This window comes from Dasypus novemcinctus, chromosome 3, assembly GCF_030445035.2.
Source record: "Dasypus novemcinctus isolate mDasNov1 chromosome 3, mDasNov1.1.hap2, whole genome shotgun sequence".
NCBI classification, from domain to species: Eukaryota; Metazoa; Chordata; class Mammalia; order Cingulata; family Dasypodidae; genus Dasypus; species Dasypus novemcinctus.
Window position 1 is genome coordinate 146,098,303 of NC_080675.1, and position 23,173 is coordinate 146,121,475.

Below are 23,173 nucleotides of genomic sequence, written 5' to 3' on the forward strand. Positions count from 1 at the left end.
AGCATTAGCTGCAATTACCTGGTAAAAGGTTTGGATGAGGCTGGTGGAGGGTAGAGTGGAGAGGAAAGAGGTTATCTGAGAGGTAATACAAAGGAATAATTGGAATTGGCAGGAGATTGGACCTCAGGCACACAGGAAGAGGGAATCACAGAAAGCCCAGGTAAGCTTTGAGCTTTATTCACTGGAAGGATGGCGAGGCCACCATCAAAGAAGGAAAGCTAAGTAGAAGAGGGTTTGGTGTGGAACTGGTGACGGAGTCTTTACTCATCTTGGGTGGGCCATCAGCAGGAGATAACTGGAAATACTGGAGAATAAGTCTCAATATGTTGGCTTTTTGAGATTTCAGCATGAGACAGTAATCTAAGAGGTCAGAGTATAAGAGTACTTACCCAGAGTACGTGAATCTTAGTGGGAGCTGTATTATTCTTGAAAGTTTTCTAGTCCTGGTTTGGGTTATAGAAAGAGCCAACCAAGGAGACAGAAGAGATAGGGAGAGAGCAGATTAGTGTGACATCACAGCCCTTGATAATGGAATTTAAGAAGGAGGGTATGATGACGGCTTTATTCTTGCTAAACTCAATTGTCTTTTCTTGTCCTCCTTGGCCTGTAGGTGAACTTGGACTCCAGTGATTTTCCTCTCTTGGTTTACTTGAAAATATTTCCTAATTCATGTGATAACTGTATGTTTCGCATTATCATAATCTTTTAATCACCGCATCCAATTTCAGCTTTACCTAATACCAACCCATCACAAGATCGTGTCAAGGAAGTAAGATAATTTGCTAGATTTCTGTTTCCTTTTGTAAGGCCACACGGAACATTTACATTGCACAGCAGTGATTACTACAAATCATTGGCTAGATTTCTGTCACTTAAAAAAATAACATAATTCAAATGTCAGTGCAGAAGCCCCAGGAGTAGAGCAGGAAACAGCAAATCCTTTCCCCCGATGTTCAGAAGCACCCAGGCTGGCTGATTTATGGTAGCTGAAGCATCCCAAGCTGGGATGAGTTTTAGGTGGGCAGATGTGTGGGGGGCACTGGGAAAATATCCTGGCCTCAAGGCCATAGCCGTCCTGGAGTGAATGGGGCAGAGCAGACCTCACACACGGCATCTACCTGGCTGGGGCCCACACTGGAGTTGTGTGCTGGATACCTGGTAAATGTGAGCATAAGCAACTCTCCTGGAAATGTGTGTGTGTGTTATTAGAGAAGTTGTTAGCTACATGGGAAAATGTACCAACTACAGAGTTTCCATATATTACCCTGTTTTTAACATCTTGTGTTGGTGTGGTACATTTGTTGCAATTGATGAGAGAACATTTTTATAATTTTACTATTAACTATAGTCAATGATTTACTTTAGGGTTCATTGTGTTGTGTAGTTCTATGAATTTTTTTTTTTAAACTTTTATGCTAGTAACGTATATACAACCTAACCTTACCCCTTTTAACCACATTCATATATATTTATATATATATTTTGGTATGGTTAATTATCTTCATAATGTTTTGCTACCATCACCACTATCCATTCCCAAAACTTTTCCATCACCCCAAACAAAAACTCGGTATCAAATAAGCATTATCTTCCCATTTGCTACCCCTACCCTGACCACTGGTAACCTGTAGTCAATTTCTGACTCTGTGAATTTGCTTATTCTAATTATTTCATATCAGTGAGATCATATTATGTTTGTCCTTTTGCATCTGCCTTATTTCACTCAACTTGATGTCTTCAAGGTTCATCCGTATGCTAACATGCATCAGAACTTCATTCCTTTTTATGGCTGAATAATATTCCATTGTATGTATATGCCACATTTTTTTTTATCCATTCATTACTTGTTGGGCACTTGCTTCTGTCATCTGATAATTGTAAATAATTCTGCTGTGAACATTGGTATGAGAATTGCTGTTTGATTCTCTGCTTTCAATTCTTTTGGGTATATACCTAAAAATGGGTTCAGCAGGTCATATGGTTATTCTATATTTAACTTTCTGAGGAACCATCAAACTATCTTCCACAGCAGCTGCACCATTTTACATTCCCAGCAGCAATGAATGTTCCTATTTCTTCGCATCCTTTTCCATTTTATTAATAGTAGCCATTCTGGTGGGTGTGAAATGGTATTTCATTGTGGTTTTGACTTGATTTTCCCTAATGGTAAATGATGTTGAACATCTTTTTGTGTGCTTTTTTGGTCATTTACATATCTTCTCTGGAGAAATGTCTATTCAAGTCATTTGCCCATTTTTAAATTGGGTTGTCATTATGTTGAGTTGTAGGATTTTAAAAATTCTGGATATTGATCCCTTATCAGATATATGATTTCCAAGTATTTTCTCCCATTCTGTAGGTTGTCTTTTTACTTTCATGATAAAGTCCTTTGAGGCACAAAAGTTTTTTATTTTGATGACATCCCATTTATCTGTTTTTCTTTTGTTTATGCTTTTGGTGTAAAGTCTAAGAAACCACTGCCTAACACAAGGTCCAGAAGATACTTCCCTATGTTTTCTTCCAGGAGTTTTATACTTCTGGTTCTTGTATTTAGGTCTTTGGTGCACTGTGAGTTGATTTTTGTATATGGTATGAGGTGTATGGTATGAGGGGCCTGGAAATGTGTATTTGATGTGGTGTGATAGGTGACCTGAGAGGCAGTTTAATGTAGTGCTAGGAACAGCAATGGTTCCAAAAATTAGGCCAACCTGGGTTCACATTATGCTGTTGCCACCCTCTAGCTATATGATTTGGGGTATGTTGTTTCAGTTCTCTGAGTTTTAGTTTTCTTCTCTGTAAAATGGAGATAGTAATAGTACCTACTATTACTATAGGATTGTTTTGAGATTTAATTAAAATGATGCTTCTAAAATGTTGAGCACAGCCTGTCACATACTGTACACTTAATAAATATTAATTTTTAACATCTCTAGTCCTAGCTTTGTCTCTAATTAACTGTGATACCTAGTACCGGTCATCTTATTTGAGTATCATTTTATTCATCTCTGAATCACTGATTGCAAAATAATGAAATTGAGGAGTTGGATTAGTATCTTCCAGTGTCTTTGTGCTTTATGGTTCTCTGATAAGATGTCATAGCAGAGAAATAACAAAGGAAATAATTGATACATTTAAAGGCATAAAATAAAAACTTATTTACATAAAAATTATCAACAAAATTAAAAGACCAAACCAAATTGCGAAAAGGCCCTGAATTTGACAAAGATTAATATTCTTAATATAGCTAGAGCTCTTAAAAATTAGTGTAAACCTTGTGAGTGCTACAGAAAAATGGGTAAAAGAAGTTGTAAAAAATTCACAGAAGAGACAGCATACATGGCCAATAAAAATAAATCTGTTCTAACTCTACTTAAAATTAAAGGGGTACATATTAAAATGACAGCATTTATTTGCCTGTCATGACAAACACTGGCTGGATGGTCACTAGAAGTTTCGCTTTTCATTTTGGGCATAGAGGTAGACCCCAACTCCCTTGCTGTGAGGTATGGCCATATGAATGAGTTGGGTAATGGAATATGAGTGGTGGGAACTTAAGCCACCTCTGTGAAGCTACTAACTCAGCACTTGTTTGCTGACAGAATGGAGAGAATCCAGCCAAGGATTCTGACATTGGCAGGGCCCCCAGAAGTAAGGACTGGGTCCCTGGATGCCTGTGTGACTGTGTGGAGCAGAGCACCCCTGCCAACTCACCTCAGACAGAGAATTAAGCATAATCCCTTTTATTGTGTTAAACGATTGAGATTTTGGGGGTGGTTTGTTGCAGCAACTGGCCTACCCTCACTAATTACCTGTTAAGTTAGGAAAGACAGTAATAATGACAATTTCAACAATGGCAATTGTATTTGTCCATTAGAGGGAATTTAGGTTGACACATTCTTTTGGAAAATAATGTCTACATATGAAATATCTTAAATAGTCATAACTTGAGGCTTAGTGATCCCACTTTAGGAATCTATCCTGAGGAACTAAGCAGAGGAGCAGGTAAAGAATTTTCTACAAAGATGTTCATCACCAATTCCAACAATAAGGGAACATTATTAGATATGTTATTGTCCATCCACAGGGTGGGCTATTTACGGAGATTAAAAATAATTTTTAATATTATTAATGAGATGCTTATAATCTAAAGTTAAAAAAAGGATGCAAAACTGTATATATGATTCTGTTTTTTCAAAAATATTCTAGATAAAATATGTAGGCAGTATGTATAAGCATTATGCCTAGAAAAGAAAATAGAAGGAAGAACACCAAAGAGTTGTAACAGTGGTTAAATTTGGATGGTGAGATTTTGAGTGATTATGGCTTTCCTCTTTATATTCTTCTGTAGTTTTCAAATTTTCCTCAATAAACATGTGCAATTTATAGATAGATTCTTTTTTTCCTTAAAGAATGCCAAGTGTTGCACCAGCCCTGAAATCTCACCCAGATCATTTGTGGATGAACATGGTCCTTGCTCTGTAGGAGTTTTCTCTTTTAGTGTGAGATGTGTGCACTCGGCAACTCCCTCCTTCCCTGGCAAACCTGTGTGTGTTGTGCGTGTGCACCTGCACAGATGTACTTAGATGCTTGCCAGGGTGGCACGAAGCCACTTGGAGGTAGTGGGACCTGGGCTTTGTATCAGAAGGAAGGCGAGGTGGATCAGGTGGGTTCCTCAGCCTGAGCCAAAGCTGCCTTTCACCCCAGTGCCACCTGCCTTTGGCCCAGGCGGCTGGACAGCCTGTTTGGTTTTTGGAATGAGACAGAACATCATCTTGGAGAAGGCCTGGGCAGCACATCAGAAAAGCTGTGGTTCCCAAGCAGAGCTCAGCTGTGGTGATCTGATTGCTTTTCTATTGATGACTACAACCCAGGGATTATAAACTGCTCTTGGCTGAGAATGCCAGGGAGAGAGAGGTTGAGTCTTTGTGGGGAAGAAGACGGAATCTGTCTTCAGGTGTCTCTGATTCCAAGGTAAGGTGGTCTGCATCCCATCACAGCTATTTACTTGTGTATTGGCGTTAATTTTAGAAACGCTTAGCAATTACTACAGAAGAGTCAGGGAGCTGCTCAGATTCCAGGTTGGGAAATGCCACCTTGGCAGCTCAGTAGGATTTTTCCTTGAAGAGAAGGCCTCCAAATGAGGCTGGCCTTGGTTGCCATGGTTTGTAAAGTTCTTTCTGTCTTCACTGAACAACTGCTATGCCCCAGGCACTGTTCTAGGCACCAGGGATCTAAAATGTAAGTCTTTGAGGACGAGGTCCCATGTTTTGGGGGAGAAAGACAGCACAAATCATGACTTTGACAATTGCTGGATTGGAGGACTAAATTCAGCCTGTGAGGCTTACACGGAAGTAAAGAAATGTAACCAGGTTTATCAACTGCTGTAAATCAAATGACTAAGTAACATTTGAGGACTGGAAAGCTCTCTTCCTCCAATTGCATATCCCCCCTTTGATCTGCAGTATAATGTCATATGAAATTGAAAAAGCAACTATTTAGAGAACCAGGAACAAATGGCTCATAATAAAATATCTTGCCTGCCTGATATTTCTGCCCTTGAATTTTTTCCTTAGTTACCTGCGAAACATTTCTTAGGACTGGAAACAAACAGACACCACATTAATGTTAATTATGACAAAAATGATGTGCTTGGCATTGAAATCCTTAGTTAATCTTTGCTGGTTACCTCATTTCTCCAGGTAAGAAAGAGGAGCCAGGTGTTTTCATTAATACGTAACAAAACCAACTATAATGTGTTTGCTTGAAAGTAGCCAGGGAGTTTTACTAGATTTTCTCAACATTTTCTCCTAATTCAGGTTCTGTGGGGTTCTGGTTGCTCTGGGTAAGCCAGCCAAGCAGTACTATGGGGGTTCAGTGGGAAGGAATGAATTGTGTGGCTGAGTTTGAAAATGATAGGGGAAAAAAAAAGATGGGCTCTGCTAGGGGATAGGACAAAAGACTGTGAGCCCAGGGCATGTAGGGGGAACATCCCTCTGGCTGTCCTCAGAGGAGCAGGAAGAGGCCAGAAATCTGACCCGCCCTAGACCTTCAAGGTCAGCCTCCCGGGATACCCCGGGCCCTGGGGCAGGATTTCCTGAAAGGGCTGTGGTGCTCGGGAGGGTCTGAGTGAGGACACTCCCTGGAGGTGCACCTGCAGACGGTAGCGTCCTCATTCTGTCCTTGGGCCATCTGTAGACAGTGACTTCTCACCAGAAGTAGCATAAAGAGAGAAATCAGACAAAAACCCTGTTTTCTAAGAGGTGAAGGACTATTAGAAGCACAGTCATTCTTTCCTTCCTCCACTGACCCTTCAGACTTTATTGCATGCTCAGCTGGTACCAGGCATTCATCTCCCGGTGCTCCCTTGAGCTGGAGTTCATTCATTCATCAGTCCGTCATTTATGTATTGAGTTTCTAGCAATGCAAGATTCTGATAGGTGGGAGAAAGGACGTCTAGATGGAGTGAGAAGAGCATTGGTCTCAGCGGTCTGTGTTCAAGTGCGAGTAGTAAGTGGCACTGCAAATAATTGGTCAGGGTTCTCTGAGAAGAAAGTCTATGGATGTGGTGGAGGGACAGGAGAGCAGGATGGGGATGTGGGAGAAGAGAGGATGAGTCGGCCTCTGGACCTGGCGTGGAGGGTCCGTGCTGTCAAGCCCCTCCTGCGGTGGCTTTCGCAGAACCAGTGTGCTGAGACCTTGTCCTCAGCACGTCTTCCTGAGGACTGGATTTTAAAATCTCTGGTCCTTCCGCTTGTGCTGATGAGTCTCTTCCTCTCCGCCAGGGACTGGGGCTTGTGTTTGGGTGGTCGCTCTGGTGTGGGAGTTCCAGGAGACAGAATGTGTGGCCGGCAGGGGCAGGGGAGGACTGCCTGGGGATGTGGCTGCCGGGTGGCCTTTCCAGACCCAGCCTTGAGGGGCTGAGCAGACCGTCCTCTCATGCAGTACAGGTGGAAATAGATGAATGTTAGTCAGCCTGTGAGGAGAAGGGGCAGAGGTGAGCCTGTGGGGGCAAGAGGCAGCAGGGCAGCGCAGTTGCTCGGGCACAGTGACACCTTCTGCCCTGGGGCCCCTTTTTCTCTTCTTGCCTTCCTGAGCCTTGGAAGCCCCCTGCCACTTTCTCCAGGTGTGTGGGGACTGCGACTTTAGCTTGCACCAAATCAGGCGACTGTGTCAGCTTTTCTGTAGTATCTTTGTGGCTTTGTGGAAGGAGGGAAAGTGGGACCTCCATCCCCCTGGCAGCATGTGTTCTGACAGAAGCCAGATGGGTACATTTTTTGTTCATTGTCAAGAAAGGTTATGAATCAACAGAAGCTAACCTCGGAAGGTGGAGTCACTTCTATAGATAGCGTGGTGTTTACTCTATCTGCTGGGTGTTTTGCTGCTGAAGATATTTTTGGGAGACCTCATTTTCACTGGGACCCTCCCTCCTCCAGAAATGACAACGACTCTTTTTTTTTTTTAAGATTTATTTTTTATTTATTTTTCTCCCTTTCCCTCTCCCCCAGTTGTCTGCTCTCTGTGTCCATTTGCTGTGTGTTCTTCTGTGACCGCTTCTATCCTGATCAGCGGCATCGGGAATTTGTTTCTTTTTGTTGCGTCTTCTTGTTGTGTCAGCTCTCCATGTGTGCGGCACCATTCCTGGGCAGGCTGCACTTTCTTTCGTGCTGGGCGGCTTTCCTTACGGGGCGCACTCCTTGTGCGTGGGGCTCCCCTACGTGGGGGACACCTTTGCGTGGCAGGGCACTCCTTGGGCGCATCAGCACTGCGCATGGGCCAGCTGCACACAGGTCAAGGAGGCCCGGGGTTTGAACCGCGGACCTCCCATGTGGTAGATGGATGCCCTATCCATTGGGCCAAGTCTGCTTCCCTACAATGGCTCTTTTCTTGCCTATCTCACCAGAATTCTCCCAGTGCCACCTTTTCAGGGACTTGTATAACAGCATGGCTCTACAGTGTCTTCACAATTTTACTGTCCCAAATCAGAGTCCTCTGCTGCCTTCTGGTTTTCCAGAATGTGTGATAAACTCTGGTATATTCTCTTCTCTTTCATTCATTTCCTATTTTATTAAAAAAAAAATACTGGTTGCAACCCGCAAAATTTCATGACAGACGAATGGGTCATGATTTGCAATTTGCAAAACAGACCTGATTTAACATAGTGTTAATATGACAGCCCAAGTGAACAACGGGAAAATGGCAGAGCCAGTACCTCTGCTCCTAGTATAAGCTCAGCAACCATATCATGAGATAAAACAGCGACTAATCAAATCTGAGAAGAAGTAGGCCAAAAAACATACTAGAATAGTGGCCTCCAAATGTTTTTTGATTGCACACCCCATCAGTGAAAAACATTTGTGCGTGCATCCCTAATATATTTTTGGCTATTTATGTATATATCACTGTATTGTGCATCCATATAAGACATACATCCAAAATAAAATTGTTAGAGGACGAGATAAAGATGAAGAAATGATATTTTTAAATGACTTGATGGCCACAATGGCTTCATTCCGTTACCAGGAAGTATCTGAAGGCGTAATACACGTGGAGGATGAGGTTCCTGGTTGTCAGCGGTGGTTGTACTCTGTTTTCACATTGTCCTGATGACTTAAGATGCTTTTCTGGTCCACTTCTTGTCAGGTTTGTTTGGATGGTCGCCCCACTCTGGAGACCACTTCTCTGCATTACACCCCATGCCCTCAATGCTGGCCTTCCTTTCCTGACAAAACCAGAACAAAGCTACAGTGACCCTTGCTATGTTCATCCACCAGAAAATTGGGAAGGAGTCATCTTTGACACCTCTCTTTCCCTTATCCTCTTCAACCATTCGTTTGCCGTGTTCTGGGAATTTTTACCTCAAAGGACAGGGTCAGCTCTTCCCATACTCTCCCTCATTCGTCCTGTTCCCCCCACTCTGCTTCCTCCCAGTTCCTCGAGCACTCCTCAGGGGGTCCTGCCTCCTGCCTTTCCACGTGGGACTCCCTCTCCCTGGGTGCCCTCCGCTCCCTCTTCACCAGGCCAACTCCTACACAGCCCCAGCGAAAGGACCACTTCCTCAGAGGAGCCTTCTTGGACCACTGCCCAGTGTACTTTCTGAGGCAGTGTGGACTTTCTTTCATGGCTCTTATCAGAGTCTTATTCATATTTTATTTATGTTTTAGTTTGTTTAAAGTGTATAGTCCTCTAGCATCTAGACAGTAAATTCCTTGAGTGGGGGGCGGCATGCCTGTTTTGTGTGTATATGTCTAGCCCCCGGGTCATGCAGAGTCTCAATAAATATTTAATACAACAACCCTCTGAGGTATTCTCTTTTTACAGATGAGGAAATGGAAAGGCAGAAAGGTTCATTGCCACAGTCACCCAGTTCGTTAATGGGAAGGCTGGCCTCAGACCCATGTCTTTAAGATTACAGTGTGTGCATTCTCATCAGCTGTTCTAGATGGTTCACTGGTAACTTGCTTAAGATAAGGCCTGGTTAAAAAACATTTTAAAAAAAATTTTTTATTAGAGAAGTTGTGGGTTTATGGAGCAATCATGTATAAAATGTTTATGATTCCCATATACCACCCCACCAACACCTTCCATTGGTAGGAAACATTTGTTACAGTTGATGATAGTACATTTTTATAATTGTGTTATTAATTTAAGCCCATGGGTTTAATTTAGGGTTTGCTGTGTAGTGTAGTTCCATGGATTTTTAAAAAATGTTTTATTCTGTTACCATATATACAATCTAACATTTCCCCTTTTAATCACATTCCGCTATATATTTCAGTGCTGTTAACTGTGTTCATAATGTTGTGCAACCCCCACCATCATCCATTACCAAAACATTTCCATCATTGTAAATCAGAACCCTGTATATCATAAGCCTTAACTTTCCATTCCCTGTCCATACCCCATCCCCTGGTAAACTTTATTCTAGGTTCTGACTCTATGAGTTTACTTATTCTAATTGTTTCAAATGAGTGAGCTCATACAAATTTGTCCTTTTGTGTCTGGCTTATTTCACTCAGCATAATCTCTTCAAGGTTCATCCATGTTGTTGCATGTGTTAGAACTTTGTTCCTTTTTATGGCTGAATAATATTCCATTATACATATATACCATTCATCTGTTGATAGGTACTTGGGTTGCGTCCACCTTTTGACAGTTGTGAATAATGCCACTATGAAAATCAGTATGCAAGTATCTGTTCCAGTCTCTGCTTTCAGTTCTTTTGGGTATATACCTAATAATGGGATAGCACCATCATATGGTGGTTCTAACTTAATTTTCTGAGGAACAGCCAAACTATCTTTCACAGAGGCTGCACCATTTTACATTGCCACCTGCAATGAATGAGTGTTCCTATTTCTCTGTATCCTCTCCAACACTTATTTTTTTTTCATAGCAGCCATTCTAATTGGGGGTGAAATGGTATCTCATTGTGGTTTTGATTTGCATTTCCCTAATGACTAGTGATGTTGACCATCTTTTCCTTTGCTTTCTGGACATTCATATATCTTCTTTGGAGACATGTCTATCTAAGTCTTTTGCCCATTTTTAAATTGGTTTGTCTTTTGTTGTTAAATTGGGGGATTATTTTATATATTCTGAATTTTAAACCTTTATTGATATGTGTTTTCCAAATATTTTTTCCCATTGTGTAGGTTATCATACTTTCATGATAAAGTCCTTTAAGGTGCAAAAGTTTTCAATTTTGATGAGGTCCTATTTATCTTTATTTTTTTTCTTTTGTTGATTGTGCTTTGGGTGTAGAGTCTAATAAACTATTGACCAACAAAAGATCCTGAAAGTGCTTCCCTTACATTTTCTTCTAGTAGTTTGATCATTCTAGCTCTTATATTTAGGTCTTTGATCCATTTTGAGGTGATTTTTGTATGTGGTGTGAGGTTGGGATCCTCTTTTTTTATTGAAATGGAGATCCAGTTTTCCCAGCACCATTTATTGAAGAGACTATTCTTTCTTAATTGAGTGGTCATTGCCCACTTATCAAAAACCAATTGTCCATAAATGTAAGGGTCGATTTCTGACCTCTCAATTCAATTCCATTGTTCTGTATGTCTGTCCTTGTGCCAGTACCCTGCTGTTTTGATTACTGTGGCTTTGTAATAAGTTTTAAGATCAGAAGGTGCTAGACCTCCAGCTTCATTCTTCCTTTTCAAGATGGCTTTAACTATTTGGGGTCCCTTGTCCTTCCATATAAATTTAATGATTGGCTTTTCTGTTTCTGCAAAGAAGGTTGTTGGAATTTTTACTGGGATTACAATGAATCTATAAATAGCTATGGGTAGTGTTGACATCTTCATGATATTTAGTCTTCCACTCCATGAACACAGAATGTCCTTCCCTTTATGTAGGTCTTCTTTTAACAATATTTTATAGTTTTCTGTATAAGTCCTTTACATCCTTGTTTAGATATATTCCTAGATATTTGCTTGTTTTAGCTGCCGTTATTAATGGAATTCTTTTCTTGATTTCTTCTTCTAATTGTTCATTGTTTTTGTCTAGAAACACTACTGATTTTGAGGTGTTGATTTTGTACCCTGCTATTTTGCTGAATTCACTTATTACCCTAGGAGCTTTGTTTTGGAGTTTCAGGATTTTCTGGATATGGGATCATATCATTTGCAAAAAGAGAAGTTTCACTTCTTCCTTTCCTACTTGAATACCTAAGGCTTGATTTTAATCCCATCTTCCTTGCTGGTGCCAGACCAGACCTCTACAGTGATGGGTCTTCCCTGGAACTAGATTGTTTTGTGTTTTGGCTGTATGTAACCCTATTTCCCTTAGGTTGTTTTGGATCACAACATCTTTTCCCTGACTTTTAAATTTTTTCTCCCTAAGCTAGATAGCAAAGGTAAGACCCTGCATTGACTCATCCTTCTGTTGAATCACGTAGCACCCCAGGGAAGACCTGAACACACAGATATTGGGCAAATAGTTATTGATTATCCAGAGCCTGGCAAAGACTTCACCTGACTCCCAAGTTAAATCCTCTTTTTTTCTCCCTCATCTGCTCCCCAGCCAAGAGCAGGATCACACCTCGGATTCAGGAGGTTTTTAACTATTCCAATTTGCACTTGTTGGCCTTCTTCCTAGTGGATCTCAGTGTATGTTCTGGCTGAGAGCCAAGAATGTAAGGGCGTTCAATACTGTAAGTAACTTCATGAGTTCCTGATGGCTAATTAGGGGTGATTACAGTTAAGAGGCTTTACTTCCTTAATAACCCCCCAAAAGGGCTGGAGGTAACTTTTAAAATCTTTTTTTCCCTCTGCAAATGGAATTTTCTGATTCTCATGACTCTTTTCCTCCCCTCATCCTTCCTAGTGAGAAGAAAGTTTGAAGTTTTATTTTTTTTTTTACCCCAAGACCCTGAATGTACATTTAATGGAAATAAAGACATACATGCCTGGAAGCACAAACCACAATCACCTGGAGGCTCAAACCGGCAGAATCACCTGGGGGCTCAAGCCTGGTGGCATTATAGGGTGAGCCCACCCTAGGTCCCAGGAACTCAGACCGCGTGGCAGTGTGGCTCAGTGGGCCCCTCCCCACCACACCTTGGGGCACATGCCTGCAGGAGGGATATTCTGTGAATTCTTCTTCTTTATTTTTTTATAATTATTATCTGTATTCTTTTTTTTTTTGAGGATTTATTTTTAAAAAATTTATTTCTCTTCCCTTCCCTACCTCACCCCCTGCCCCCTGCCCCCAGTTGTCTGCTCTCTGTGCCCATTCGCTATGTGTTCTTCTGTGCCCGCTAGTATTCTTGTCAGTGGCACTGGGAATCTGTGTCTCTTTTTGTTGCGTCATCTTGCTGTGTCAGCTCTCTGTGTGTGCAGTGCCACCCTGGGCAGGCTGCACTTTTTTCCCTGCTGGGTGGCTCTCCGTACGGGGTACACTCTGCGCATGGGGCTCCCCTACGCGGGGGACACCCCTGCGTGGCACGGCACTCCTTGCTCGCATCAGCACTGCATGTGGGCCACCTCATCACACAGATTAGGAGGTCCCGGGTTTGAACCCTGGACCTCCCATGTGGTAGGCCTATGCTATAAATGTTGAGCCAAAACTGCTTCCCTTCTTTTTTTTTTAATTGTCTTTAAAGAAAAATAGATAAATAGATCACACAAAATGTTAAAAAACATAAGAGGTTCCCATATACCCCACTCTGCCCCCCCACTCCTCCCACATCAACATCCCCTTTCATCAGTGAGGCACATTCGTGCATTTGGTGAGTGCACCCTGCAGCACTGCCACACCGCATGGGCCATACTTTACATTGTAGTTCACACTCTACCCCAGTCCATCCAGTGGGTTATTGTCAAGAAAGTGAAAAGACAGCCTATCCAATGGGAGAAAATATTTGGTAACCATATATCTGATAGGAGCCTAATATCCAACATCTATAAAGAAATCTTATATCTCAAATAAAAAGACAAACAACTCATTAAAAAAATGGGCAAGAGATTTTAACAAACTCTTCTCCAAAGAAGAAATACAAATGACTAAAAAGCACATGAAAAGATGCTCAACATCACTAGCTATAAGGGAAAGGCAAATCAAAACTACGATGAGATGCCATCTTACACCCATTAGACTGGTGGCTATTAAAAAAACAGAGGACTGCAAGTGTTGGAGAGAATGCAGAGTAATGGGAACTCTCATCCACTGCTGCTGGGAATGTAGCCATTCTGGTGGACAGTTTGGCGGTTCCTAAAAAAACTAGCTATAGATTTGCCATATGACGCAGCAGTGCCACTGCTGGGTATATACCCAGAAGACCCGAAAACAAGGCCACAAACTGATACATGCATGTTACACAGCCATGTTCACAGCAGCATTGTTCACTCTTGCCAAAACTTGGAGTCAACCCAAATGCCCATGAACAGATGAATAGATAAACAAAATGTGGTATATACACACATGGAGTACTACTCAGCTGTAAGAAGGAATACAGTACAAACACATGGGGTAACATGGATGAATCTGTGACTTCTTTGGACAAGGTGTCTGCAGAAAGTACCAGTAAAAGGGGCTGCCACACAGGTGTGGAAGGCCAAGGACCCCTGAGGATCCCTGGGCTCCCCGCCTGCCAGTAAAAATTTTGGAAACCTTGATCCTGGAATTCTCTGCCTTTATTAGAGAGGACCCAGGGCACACTCGAAACCTTGCTCCATTTATTTGCTTTTCCCTGCAAGGAGATGCTAGGAAGAGGAGGCTGGACTGGGGTCTGCTTTCTTCCCAAGTTCCATTATGTTCCAACCAAGGTTCCCATCGCAGGCATTCAGATGCTATTTAGAACTTACCTTTGCAACTGTTGGCTTTCTTGACGATGCTTTGAAGTTGCCAGTAGTGAGGGTTTCTGAGTGGAGTAGGGTGTATAGGTGTGGTCACACATTTTACAAAGGGTGCTTGACCCTTTCCTGTATCAGTATCACCAGGTCTACCATTTATCGAGTGTCACCGTGTACCAGGCACTGGGCTAAGCACATTGCACCTGCCACTTTCTTTTATCTCCAGAATGACCTGAAATGGTTTTTTAGGCAGGCTTTTTAAAATCAGCCTTATTGAGATATAGTTCACATAACATGTATTTTACCATTTAAAGTGTGTATTTCAAAATTTCATAATGTATCCACAATGTTGTGCAGTCATCACCACAGCCTAATATTAGAACAGAGAGAAGCCTCATGTCCTCTCCATTCCCTCCACTCCCCCTCCCTCAGTCCTGGAAACCACTAATATGCTATCTGTCTCCATAGATTTGCCTATAATGGACATTTCCTTTAAATGGGATCGAACAATATGCGGGTATCTTGTACTGACTTCTTTCACTTAGTATGTTTTCAAGGTTCATTCATGTTGTAGCATGTGTTAGTACTTAATTCCTTTTTATTTATTGTTTGGCAATATTTTTACCTCCACTTGTAGTTGTGGAAATCAAGACACAGAGGTGAAGATTGTCCTGTGGTCAAGTAGCCTGTAGTAGAGGGAGCTGGATTTCTAATGCAGGTTTGCCTAAGTCCAACTCCATTGTTAGCCTGAGTGTGAGGCGATCATACTGATTGCAATTTATTGATCTTCTTTGGATCAGGCACTTTGCTGTGTGTTCTGTAAACTTACTACCTCATGTTCATTCATCATCAGATTTCAGTTGGGAAAGCCTAGAAAGCATAACCAAGCAGTGGCATTTTTAAAAAATGCCTTCTGTTTGCCCACTTCTGGCTTCAGTGGCCTTGCTTATGCTTCTCATGAACCAGCAACATCTCTTTGGTCTCTAGAATCTTCTTAAGCAAATGATGCTAACAGTAACATTGGTTTTCTTTCTTTAGGATTTGAACACCGTTCCCACCTGCCCCAAACTGGCAACATCTCTCAGGAGACCTTGCTTTCTCCTGGACCTCCAACATCATGGTTTCCCATTTCATGGGTTCTCTCAGGTAAGTGGGGAATCTTTTAAATGAAGAAAATGGGAGAATGAGAAATTCAAAATTTGAGTTTTCCTGAGCGTTTCTTACTATAACTGACCTTACGGGTGTGTTATACATGTTGATATATCATGTATTTGTGTGTGATAGTTCAATATTCCCAGAGACCTCCAAGGCCTGGGGAGCCGTGTGCTATGGTGAGACCCAGGTGGCTCGAGTTCTGAGCTGTGCTCTGCTCTTTGCTGGGAGGCCTTCCCTAGGCCTCATGTTTTTATTTTAAATAAAGGTGTGACTAGATTAGTGGATTTTTCCAATGATTGCATAGTAGAATTACCAAAAGAGTTTTTTTTTTTTACGATTCATTTTATTTTGTTTATTCCCCTCCTCACCCCCTGCCACCTGTGCTTGCGGTCTGCTCTGTGTCCATTCGCTGTGTGTTCTTCTGTGTCTGTCTGTCTTCTCTTGTTGTCTTCTCTTTAGGAGGCACCGGGTCCTGATCCTGGGACCTCCGACATGGGGGAGAAGGCACTCTATCGCTTGAGCCACCTCAGCTCCCTGGTTTGTTGTGTGTCTCATTGTCTTTCCTCTGTGTCTTTTTTTTGTTGTTGTTCTTGTGTCATCTTGTTGCATCAGCTTGCAGTGCAGGCCAGCTCTCTGTAGCATGGGCCAGCTCACCTTTACCAGGAAATCCCAGGAATCGAGATAGATGGAAGCCCAGTCGCTTGAGCCACATCTGCTTTCCAAGAGTTTTAAAAAATATCATTCTCTGGCCCCATCCCCACAGATTTTGACTTAATTTGTCTGGAATTTTGAAATTCTAAGTATTTTATTTAAAATTTTTAAAAAATATATTTAAAATTGTCCCTTCTGTTCAAAATGTCTGTGACTTTCTCCTTCATTTTTCATTTCATCCTGACATTAACCATGTGAGGTTAAGTAGAGCAGATACTGCTATCCCTCAGAAAACCAATGCTCAGAGAGCTTAAATCAACCACTGCCAGATTCCTTTACTTGGCAGTGTCAGGATGAGAGCTCTGAGCATATGAACTTCAGTGGGTGTTATGGATATTGTTTTCAAGCTTTTCTTTTCAAGTTGACAGAATTCCTTTTAAAATCTTTCATTCAGTCAAAATCCCATATAAACCCCCAAATATATAGAATAGATAATGGCAATGTTTGGTGATATGAATTTATTTTAGACATTTAAATTTATAATTTCACATGAAAACAATGATCCTGTTCTGATAAATACCAAAATTTGAATTAGGATTTATGGATGATGGCTTATACATCAGCCTTAGTATCTAGTTTGTTTATTTTCTTTATCATTTTTTTAAATTAGAGAAGTAGGAAGCTTACAAAACAGTGATGCTTAATGTGCAGAATTCCCATATATCACCCCTCCATCAACACCCTACATTGTTGTGGAAAATTTGTTACAGATTATGAAAGAACATGATCAGACTATTACCACTAACTATGGTCCATAGCATACACTTGTTATATTTTTTCCATATACCCCCTCTTATTAACAGTATTTATTAGTAATGTACATTTGTTATAGTTCATGAGAGAACACTCATATTTGTATTGTTAACCCCAATTTTCTACCACATGGTTCACTGGTTTTACAGTCCCATGTCTTGTAGAATCTAGTCAAAGTGTACACTCAGTGGCTCTTACTTTCATCACAGAGTTCTGCAATCATTGCTCCCATAAATTTTGAACATTTTCCTTAGTCCAAAAGAAAAAATCCCATACTGCACCATCTATTATTGACCCTTAGCGTTGATACAGTATCTTCTTTGACATTGAGGCAAGAATATTTTATTGACCCTTAGCATTGATACAGTATCTTCTTTGACATTGAGGCAAGAATATTAAAATATTGCTGTTAACTATAGGCCATAAGTTACTTTAATTGTATTTTTTCCATGCATGCCTATATTCTTACCGCCTTGAAATAGTGATGTACATATGTTCTAGTGCATAGAAGAACATTCTTGTATTTGTATTATTAACCACAATCCTTATCCACCTCTGGTTCACTATGTTATTCAGTCCCTAGATTATTCTCTAGCTTTCTTTCAATTGACATTTACACCCCTAGACTAACCTTTTCAGCCACAATCCCATTTATAAACCACTTGTGTTATTTCTACTCACTATAGTGTGTCACATCAATTCTATCCATTTCTACACATTTACAGTCAAGTTAATTAAAACTCATACATACATTAAGCATCAGTACACCTTCTCAGCCCTCCTCTTATCTCCTAATAACCTATACTCTAGGTTTTAACTCCATGCATTTATTCTTCATACTTAATTTATATTAAAGGCAATATTTGACCTTTTGTGTCTGGCTTATTTCACTTAGCATAATGTCTTCAGGGTTCATCCATGTTGCCTTGTGTCCCAATTTCATTTCTTCTTACAGCAACATAGTAATTTACTGTATGTATAAACCACATTTTGTTTACCCATTCATCAGTCAATGGACACTTGGATTGTTTCCATCTTTTGACAATTGTGAATAAGGCTGCTGTGAACATTGGTGTGCAAATGTCTGTTCACATAAAAGTTTTCAATTCTTCTAGATATAATCCTGGTAGTAGAATTGCTGGATCATATGGCAGTTCTATACTTAGTTTCCTGAGGAACCACCAAACTGTCCTCCACAGAAGCTGCACCATTTTACATTCCCACCGACAGTGAAGGAGTGTTCTTATTTATCCACATCCTCTCCAGCACTTACTGGTTTCTGTTTTTTTAAATAGTGACCATTCTCTGCAATGTGAGATGATATCTCATTGTCATTTTGATTTGCATTTCCCTAATAGCTAGTTATATTGAACATTTTTTCATGTGCTTTTTGGCCATTTGTATTTCCTTTCTGGAGAAATGTTTAAGTCTTTTGCCCATTTTTAAGTTGGATTGCTTGCTCTTTTATTGTTGAGTTGTATGATCTCTTTATATAGAATGGAAATCACACCCTTATTGGATATGTGGTTTCCAAATATGTTCTCCCATTGAGTGGGCTGCCTTTTCACCTTCTTGACAAAGTCCTTTGAATAACAAAAGTTACTAATAATTGTATTTTCCATTTCTTACCTAAAAAATGCTGGTGGAAGTTTTACTGGAATTGCGTTGAATCTGTATATCAATTTGGGTAGAATTGACATCTTAATGATATTTAGTTTTCCAATCAATGAGCACAGAATGTTCTTCCATTTATTAAGGTCTTTTGTGATTTCTTTTAACTATGCATTGTACTTTTCTGAATACAAGTGCTTTATGTCCTTGGTTAGGTTTATTCCTAAATATTTGATTCTTTTAGTCACTATTATAAGTGGAATTTTTTCCTGACTTCCTCCTGAGATTGCTCATTACTAGTGTATAGAAACACTTGATTTTTGCATAATAATCTTATATCCTGCCACTCTGGATTTTCTGGGTATGGGATCATATCATCTTCAAATAATGAAAGTTTTACTTCTTCCTTTCCAATTTGTATGCCTTTTATTTATTTTTCTTGCCTGATTGCTCTAGCTAGAACCTCTAGCACTATATTGAACAACGGTGGTGACAGTGGGCATCCTTGTCATGTTCCTGATCTCAACAGGAAAGCTTTCAGTTTTTCACCAGTGAGTATAATGTTAATAGTTGGTTTTTCATGTATGTCCTTTATCGTGTCTAGAAAGTTTCCTTCAATTTCTATCTTTTGGAGTGTTTTTATCAAGAAAGGATGCTGGATTTGTCAATTGCCTTTTTTGTGCCAATTGAGATGATTGAGTGATTTTTTTTCTTCAATTTATTAATGTGGTGTATTATACTGATTGATTGTCTTGTGTTGGACAATCCTTGCATATCTGGGATAAAACCCATTTGATCACAATGAGTAATTCTTTTAAGGTGTTATTGGAATTGATTAGTGAGTAACTTGTTGAGGATTTTTGCATCTGTATTCATTAAGGAAATGGGTCTGTAATTTTCTTATTTTGTAATATCTTCATCGGACTTCAATATTTGGGCGATGTTGGCTACACAGAATGAGTTTGGTAGCATTCCTTCCTGTGCACTTTTTTGGGAGAGGTTGAGTAAGATTGATATTAAATATTCTTTGACTGCTTGGTAGTATTCACTTGTGAAGCCATCTGGTCCAGGGCTTTTCATTTTGGGGCATTGTTTGATGTCTGTTTTAAACTCGTTGCTTATGATTGCTTTTTTGACAACTTATATTTCTTCGAGTGTTAGTGTTGTTTGTTTGTATAATCCTGGGAATTTTTCCATTTTTTTTTTCCTTTTTTTTAAAATTTTATTTTTTTAATTAGAACATTACATTAAAACAACATAAGAGTTTCCCATATAACCCACACCCCACTCCCCTGCCCCAGTCATTTTTGTAAATTATATATTTTTGAATATCCATACATCACAAAAAAGGTTACATTATAAAAAACATAAAAGGTTCCTGTATACCCCCCCATCCCCCCACCCCACTTCTGCCACACCAACAACCTCCCCCATCATTGTGGCACACTCATCACACTCGGTGAACACATTTTGGAGCACGGCTGCACCACGTGGATAATAGTTTACCCTGTAGTTCACACCCTCCCCTGGTACATTCAGTGTGTTATGGCAGGATATATAATGTCCAACATCTGACCCTGCAATATCATTGAATTTTTCCATTTGACCTACATTGCCCAGTTTATTGGTATATAGTTGTTCATAGTATCCTCTTACAAGCTCTTCTATTTCTGTGGAATCAGTAGTAATGTCCCCATTTTCATTTCTGATTTTATTTGCATCTTCTCACTTTTTTTCTTTGTCAGTCTAGCTAAAGGTTTGTTAATTTTGTTATCTTCTTGAAGTATCAACTTTTCATATTGTTAATTCTCTCTTTTATGGTTGTTGTTCTCAATTTCATTAGTTTCAGCTCTGATCTTTGTTATTTCATTCCTGCTACTTGATTTGGGCATAGTTTACTGCTCTTTTTCTAGTTCCTCCAGCTGTTTAATTAGATCATTGATTTTATCTCTTCTTTTTTAATATAAGCATTGAGGGCTATAAATTCCCCTCTCAGCACTGCTTTCAGTGCATCCCATAGGTTCTGATATGTTGTGTTCTCATTTTCATTCGTCTTGAGATATTTATTGATTTTTCTTGCAATTTCTTCTTTGACCCACTAATTATTTATTTAAGAGTGTGTTGTTTAACCTCCATATATTTATGAATTTCCCCTTTTACTGTTTTTGATTTTTAGCTCTATTCCATTGTGATCAGAGAAAGTGCTTTGATTAATCCCATCTTTTAAAATTTATTGAAATCTGCTTTGTGACGCAACATATGGTCTATTCTGGAGAAAGACCCATGAGCACTTAAAAAGAATGTATATCCTGCTGTTTTAGGGTGCAATATATATGTCTATTAGGTTTAGTTCATTTAGCATATTATTCAAGCTCTCTGTTTCCTTATTGATCCTCTGCCCAGATGATCTATCCAATGATGAAAGTTGTGTATTGAAATCTTCAACTATTATTATAGAGACTTCTATTTCTCCTTTTTGTTTTGCCAGTGTTTGCCTCATGTAATTTGTGGCATCCTGGTTAGGTACATATACATTTGTGATTGTGACTTGCTCCTGGTGAATTGCTCCTTTTATTAGTATATAATAACCTTCCTTGTTGCTAATAATAGCTTTGCTTTTAGCATCTATTTCATCTGATATTAGTATGGTTACTCCAGGTGTTTTTAGTTACTGGATGCATGGAATATCTTTTTCATTTTCAGTCTATTTGTATCCTTGGGTCTAAGGTGAGGCTCATGTAGATAGCATATAAATGGCTTAAAATTTCTTATCTATTCCTCCAGTCTGTGTGTTTTGGTTGGGGAGTTTAATCCATTAATAATCAATGTCATTACTGTAAAGACAATTCTTACTTCATCTATTTTGTTCTTTGGGTTTTATTTGACATATCTTGTTTTTACCACTCTTTTTATTACTTTTAGTGATATAGTCTTCATTTCTAGACTCTTTTCCAAGTCTCTTTTTCCTGTCTGTTCTTTTCAGGCTGTAGCACTCCCTTTCATATTTCCTGCAAAGTCAATCTCTTGGTTAAAACTCTCTCAGTTTCTGGTTATCTGTGAATATTTTAATCTCATCCTCATTTGTGAAAGACAATCAGATATAAGGTTCTTGGCTGGCAGTTTTTCTCTTTCAGTATCTTAAATAGGTCATACCTGCCTTCTTTCTCCACGGTTTCTGATGAGAAATCAGCACTTAATTTTATTAGCTATCCCTTATGTGTGATGAATCGTTTTCTCTTGCTGCTTCCAGGATTCCCTCTTCATCTTTGGCATTTGATATTCTGATTACTACGTGTCTTGGAGTAGGACTATTCAGATTTATTCAGATGGAAGTATGTGTTCTTGGACATGGATATCTATGTCCTTCAATAGGGTTGGGGAATTTCCTACCATTATTTCTTCAATTATTTCTTCTGCCCCTTTTTCCCTTCTCTTCTCCTTCTGGGGTACCCATGACACATATGTTTGCATGTCTCTTGCTGTCATTTAGTTCCCTAAGACCCTGTTCAATTTTTTCCCATTCTTTTCTTTTGTATGTTCGCTTTCAGAGACCCTGTCTTCAAGCTCACTGATCCTTTCTTCTACCTCTTCAATCTACCATCTTATGTGTCCAGTGCATTTTTATTTTTCATTTATTGTGCCTTTCATTCCCGTAAGATCTGCTATTTTCCTATATATGCCTTCAAATTCTTCTTTGTGCTCACCAAGTATCTTCTTGATGTCCTAATCTCTTTAGCCATCTTGTTTAATTTATTAAGGAGATTTGTTTGAATACCTATGATTAGTTGTCTCAACTCCTTTATGTCATCTGGAGGCTTAGCTTGTTTTTTTTGACTGGGCCATATCTCCTTGTTTCTTGACATGGATTACATTTTTTATTGGTGTCTTGGCATCTGATTCACTACATGTATTTATTCTTGGTCCCTTTTCTATCTTTAGTCTAGGATTTTCTGTTTGGTTGGCTTTGTGCTATAGCCCCTCTTTGATATTTGGTTCACCTTAATTCGGAACTTTATAATTCCAATCTGTTTAGCCAATCTGAATTTTTTCAGTTCTTTTTTCATCTGTTTTTTGCCCTTTTTCCCTTGTTGGTTGTGGAATAGGAGCCTAGGATGCAGTTGGTACTGTAAGCCATGGAGGCTGAAGCTGCCCACATTTCCCCAGGCATGATAAGCTTCTCCCACCTTTCTCTTCTGCCAGGGGTAGGGATGAAGATGCAACCATGTGCTCTGATTCAAGATGTACAGGCCAAGACTGTCTGTCATTGCCCAGAGAGACTAATGATGCTTCATGCCCCTTTCTCCCCTACCTGGGGCAGGGATGGAGCTACAGTTGTAGACAGCAAACTAAACTGTGCAGAGCAAAACTGACCACAGCTGTCCATGTGGACTGCTGAAGCACTGGCCCCCTTCCCTGTCAGGGGTGGGAACAGAGCCTCCGGACTAGCAATCTAGTCCATGCAGGCAAAAAGCTCCTACAGTTGACTGGAAAGGTTAAGGAGACACTGCTCCCCTCCTATTCTATTAGGGATGGAGATGTAGCCACAGGTTTGCCCACCAGTCTAGTCCATGTGGGCCAAAAGCAGCTGCACTGCCTAGAGAGGCTGAGGCTGCACCATCCCTCCTTCTGCCCTCTCAGGGTTG

General features: G+C 40.1%; 1 protein-coding gene across 2 annotated transcripts in view; it reads left to right on the top strand.

The window, feature by feature from the left end:
• THSD4 (thrombospondin type 1 domain containing 4) overlaps positions 1-23,173 on the top strand; it is a 634,788-nt gene that overhangs the window by 17,245 nt on the left and 594,370 nt on the right. For both annotated transcript variants that reach the window (XM_058294432.2, XM_004451032.4), the window contains exon 2: positions 15,339-15,446. In XM_058294432.2, coding sequence (XP_058150415.1) covers positions 15,418-15,446 — 29 coding nt within the window. In that variant the 5' untranslated portion in view covers positions 15,339-15,417. The remainder of the gene's footprint in view (positions 1-15,338; positions 15,447-23,173) is intronic.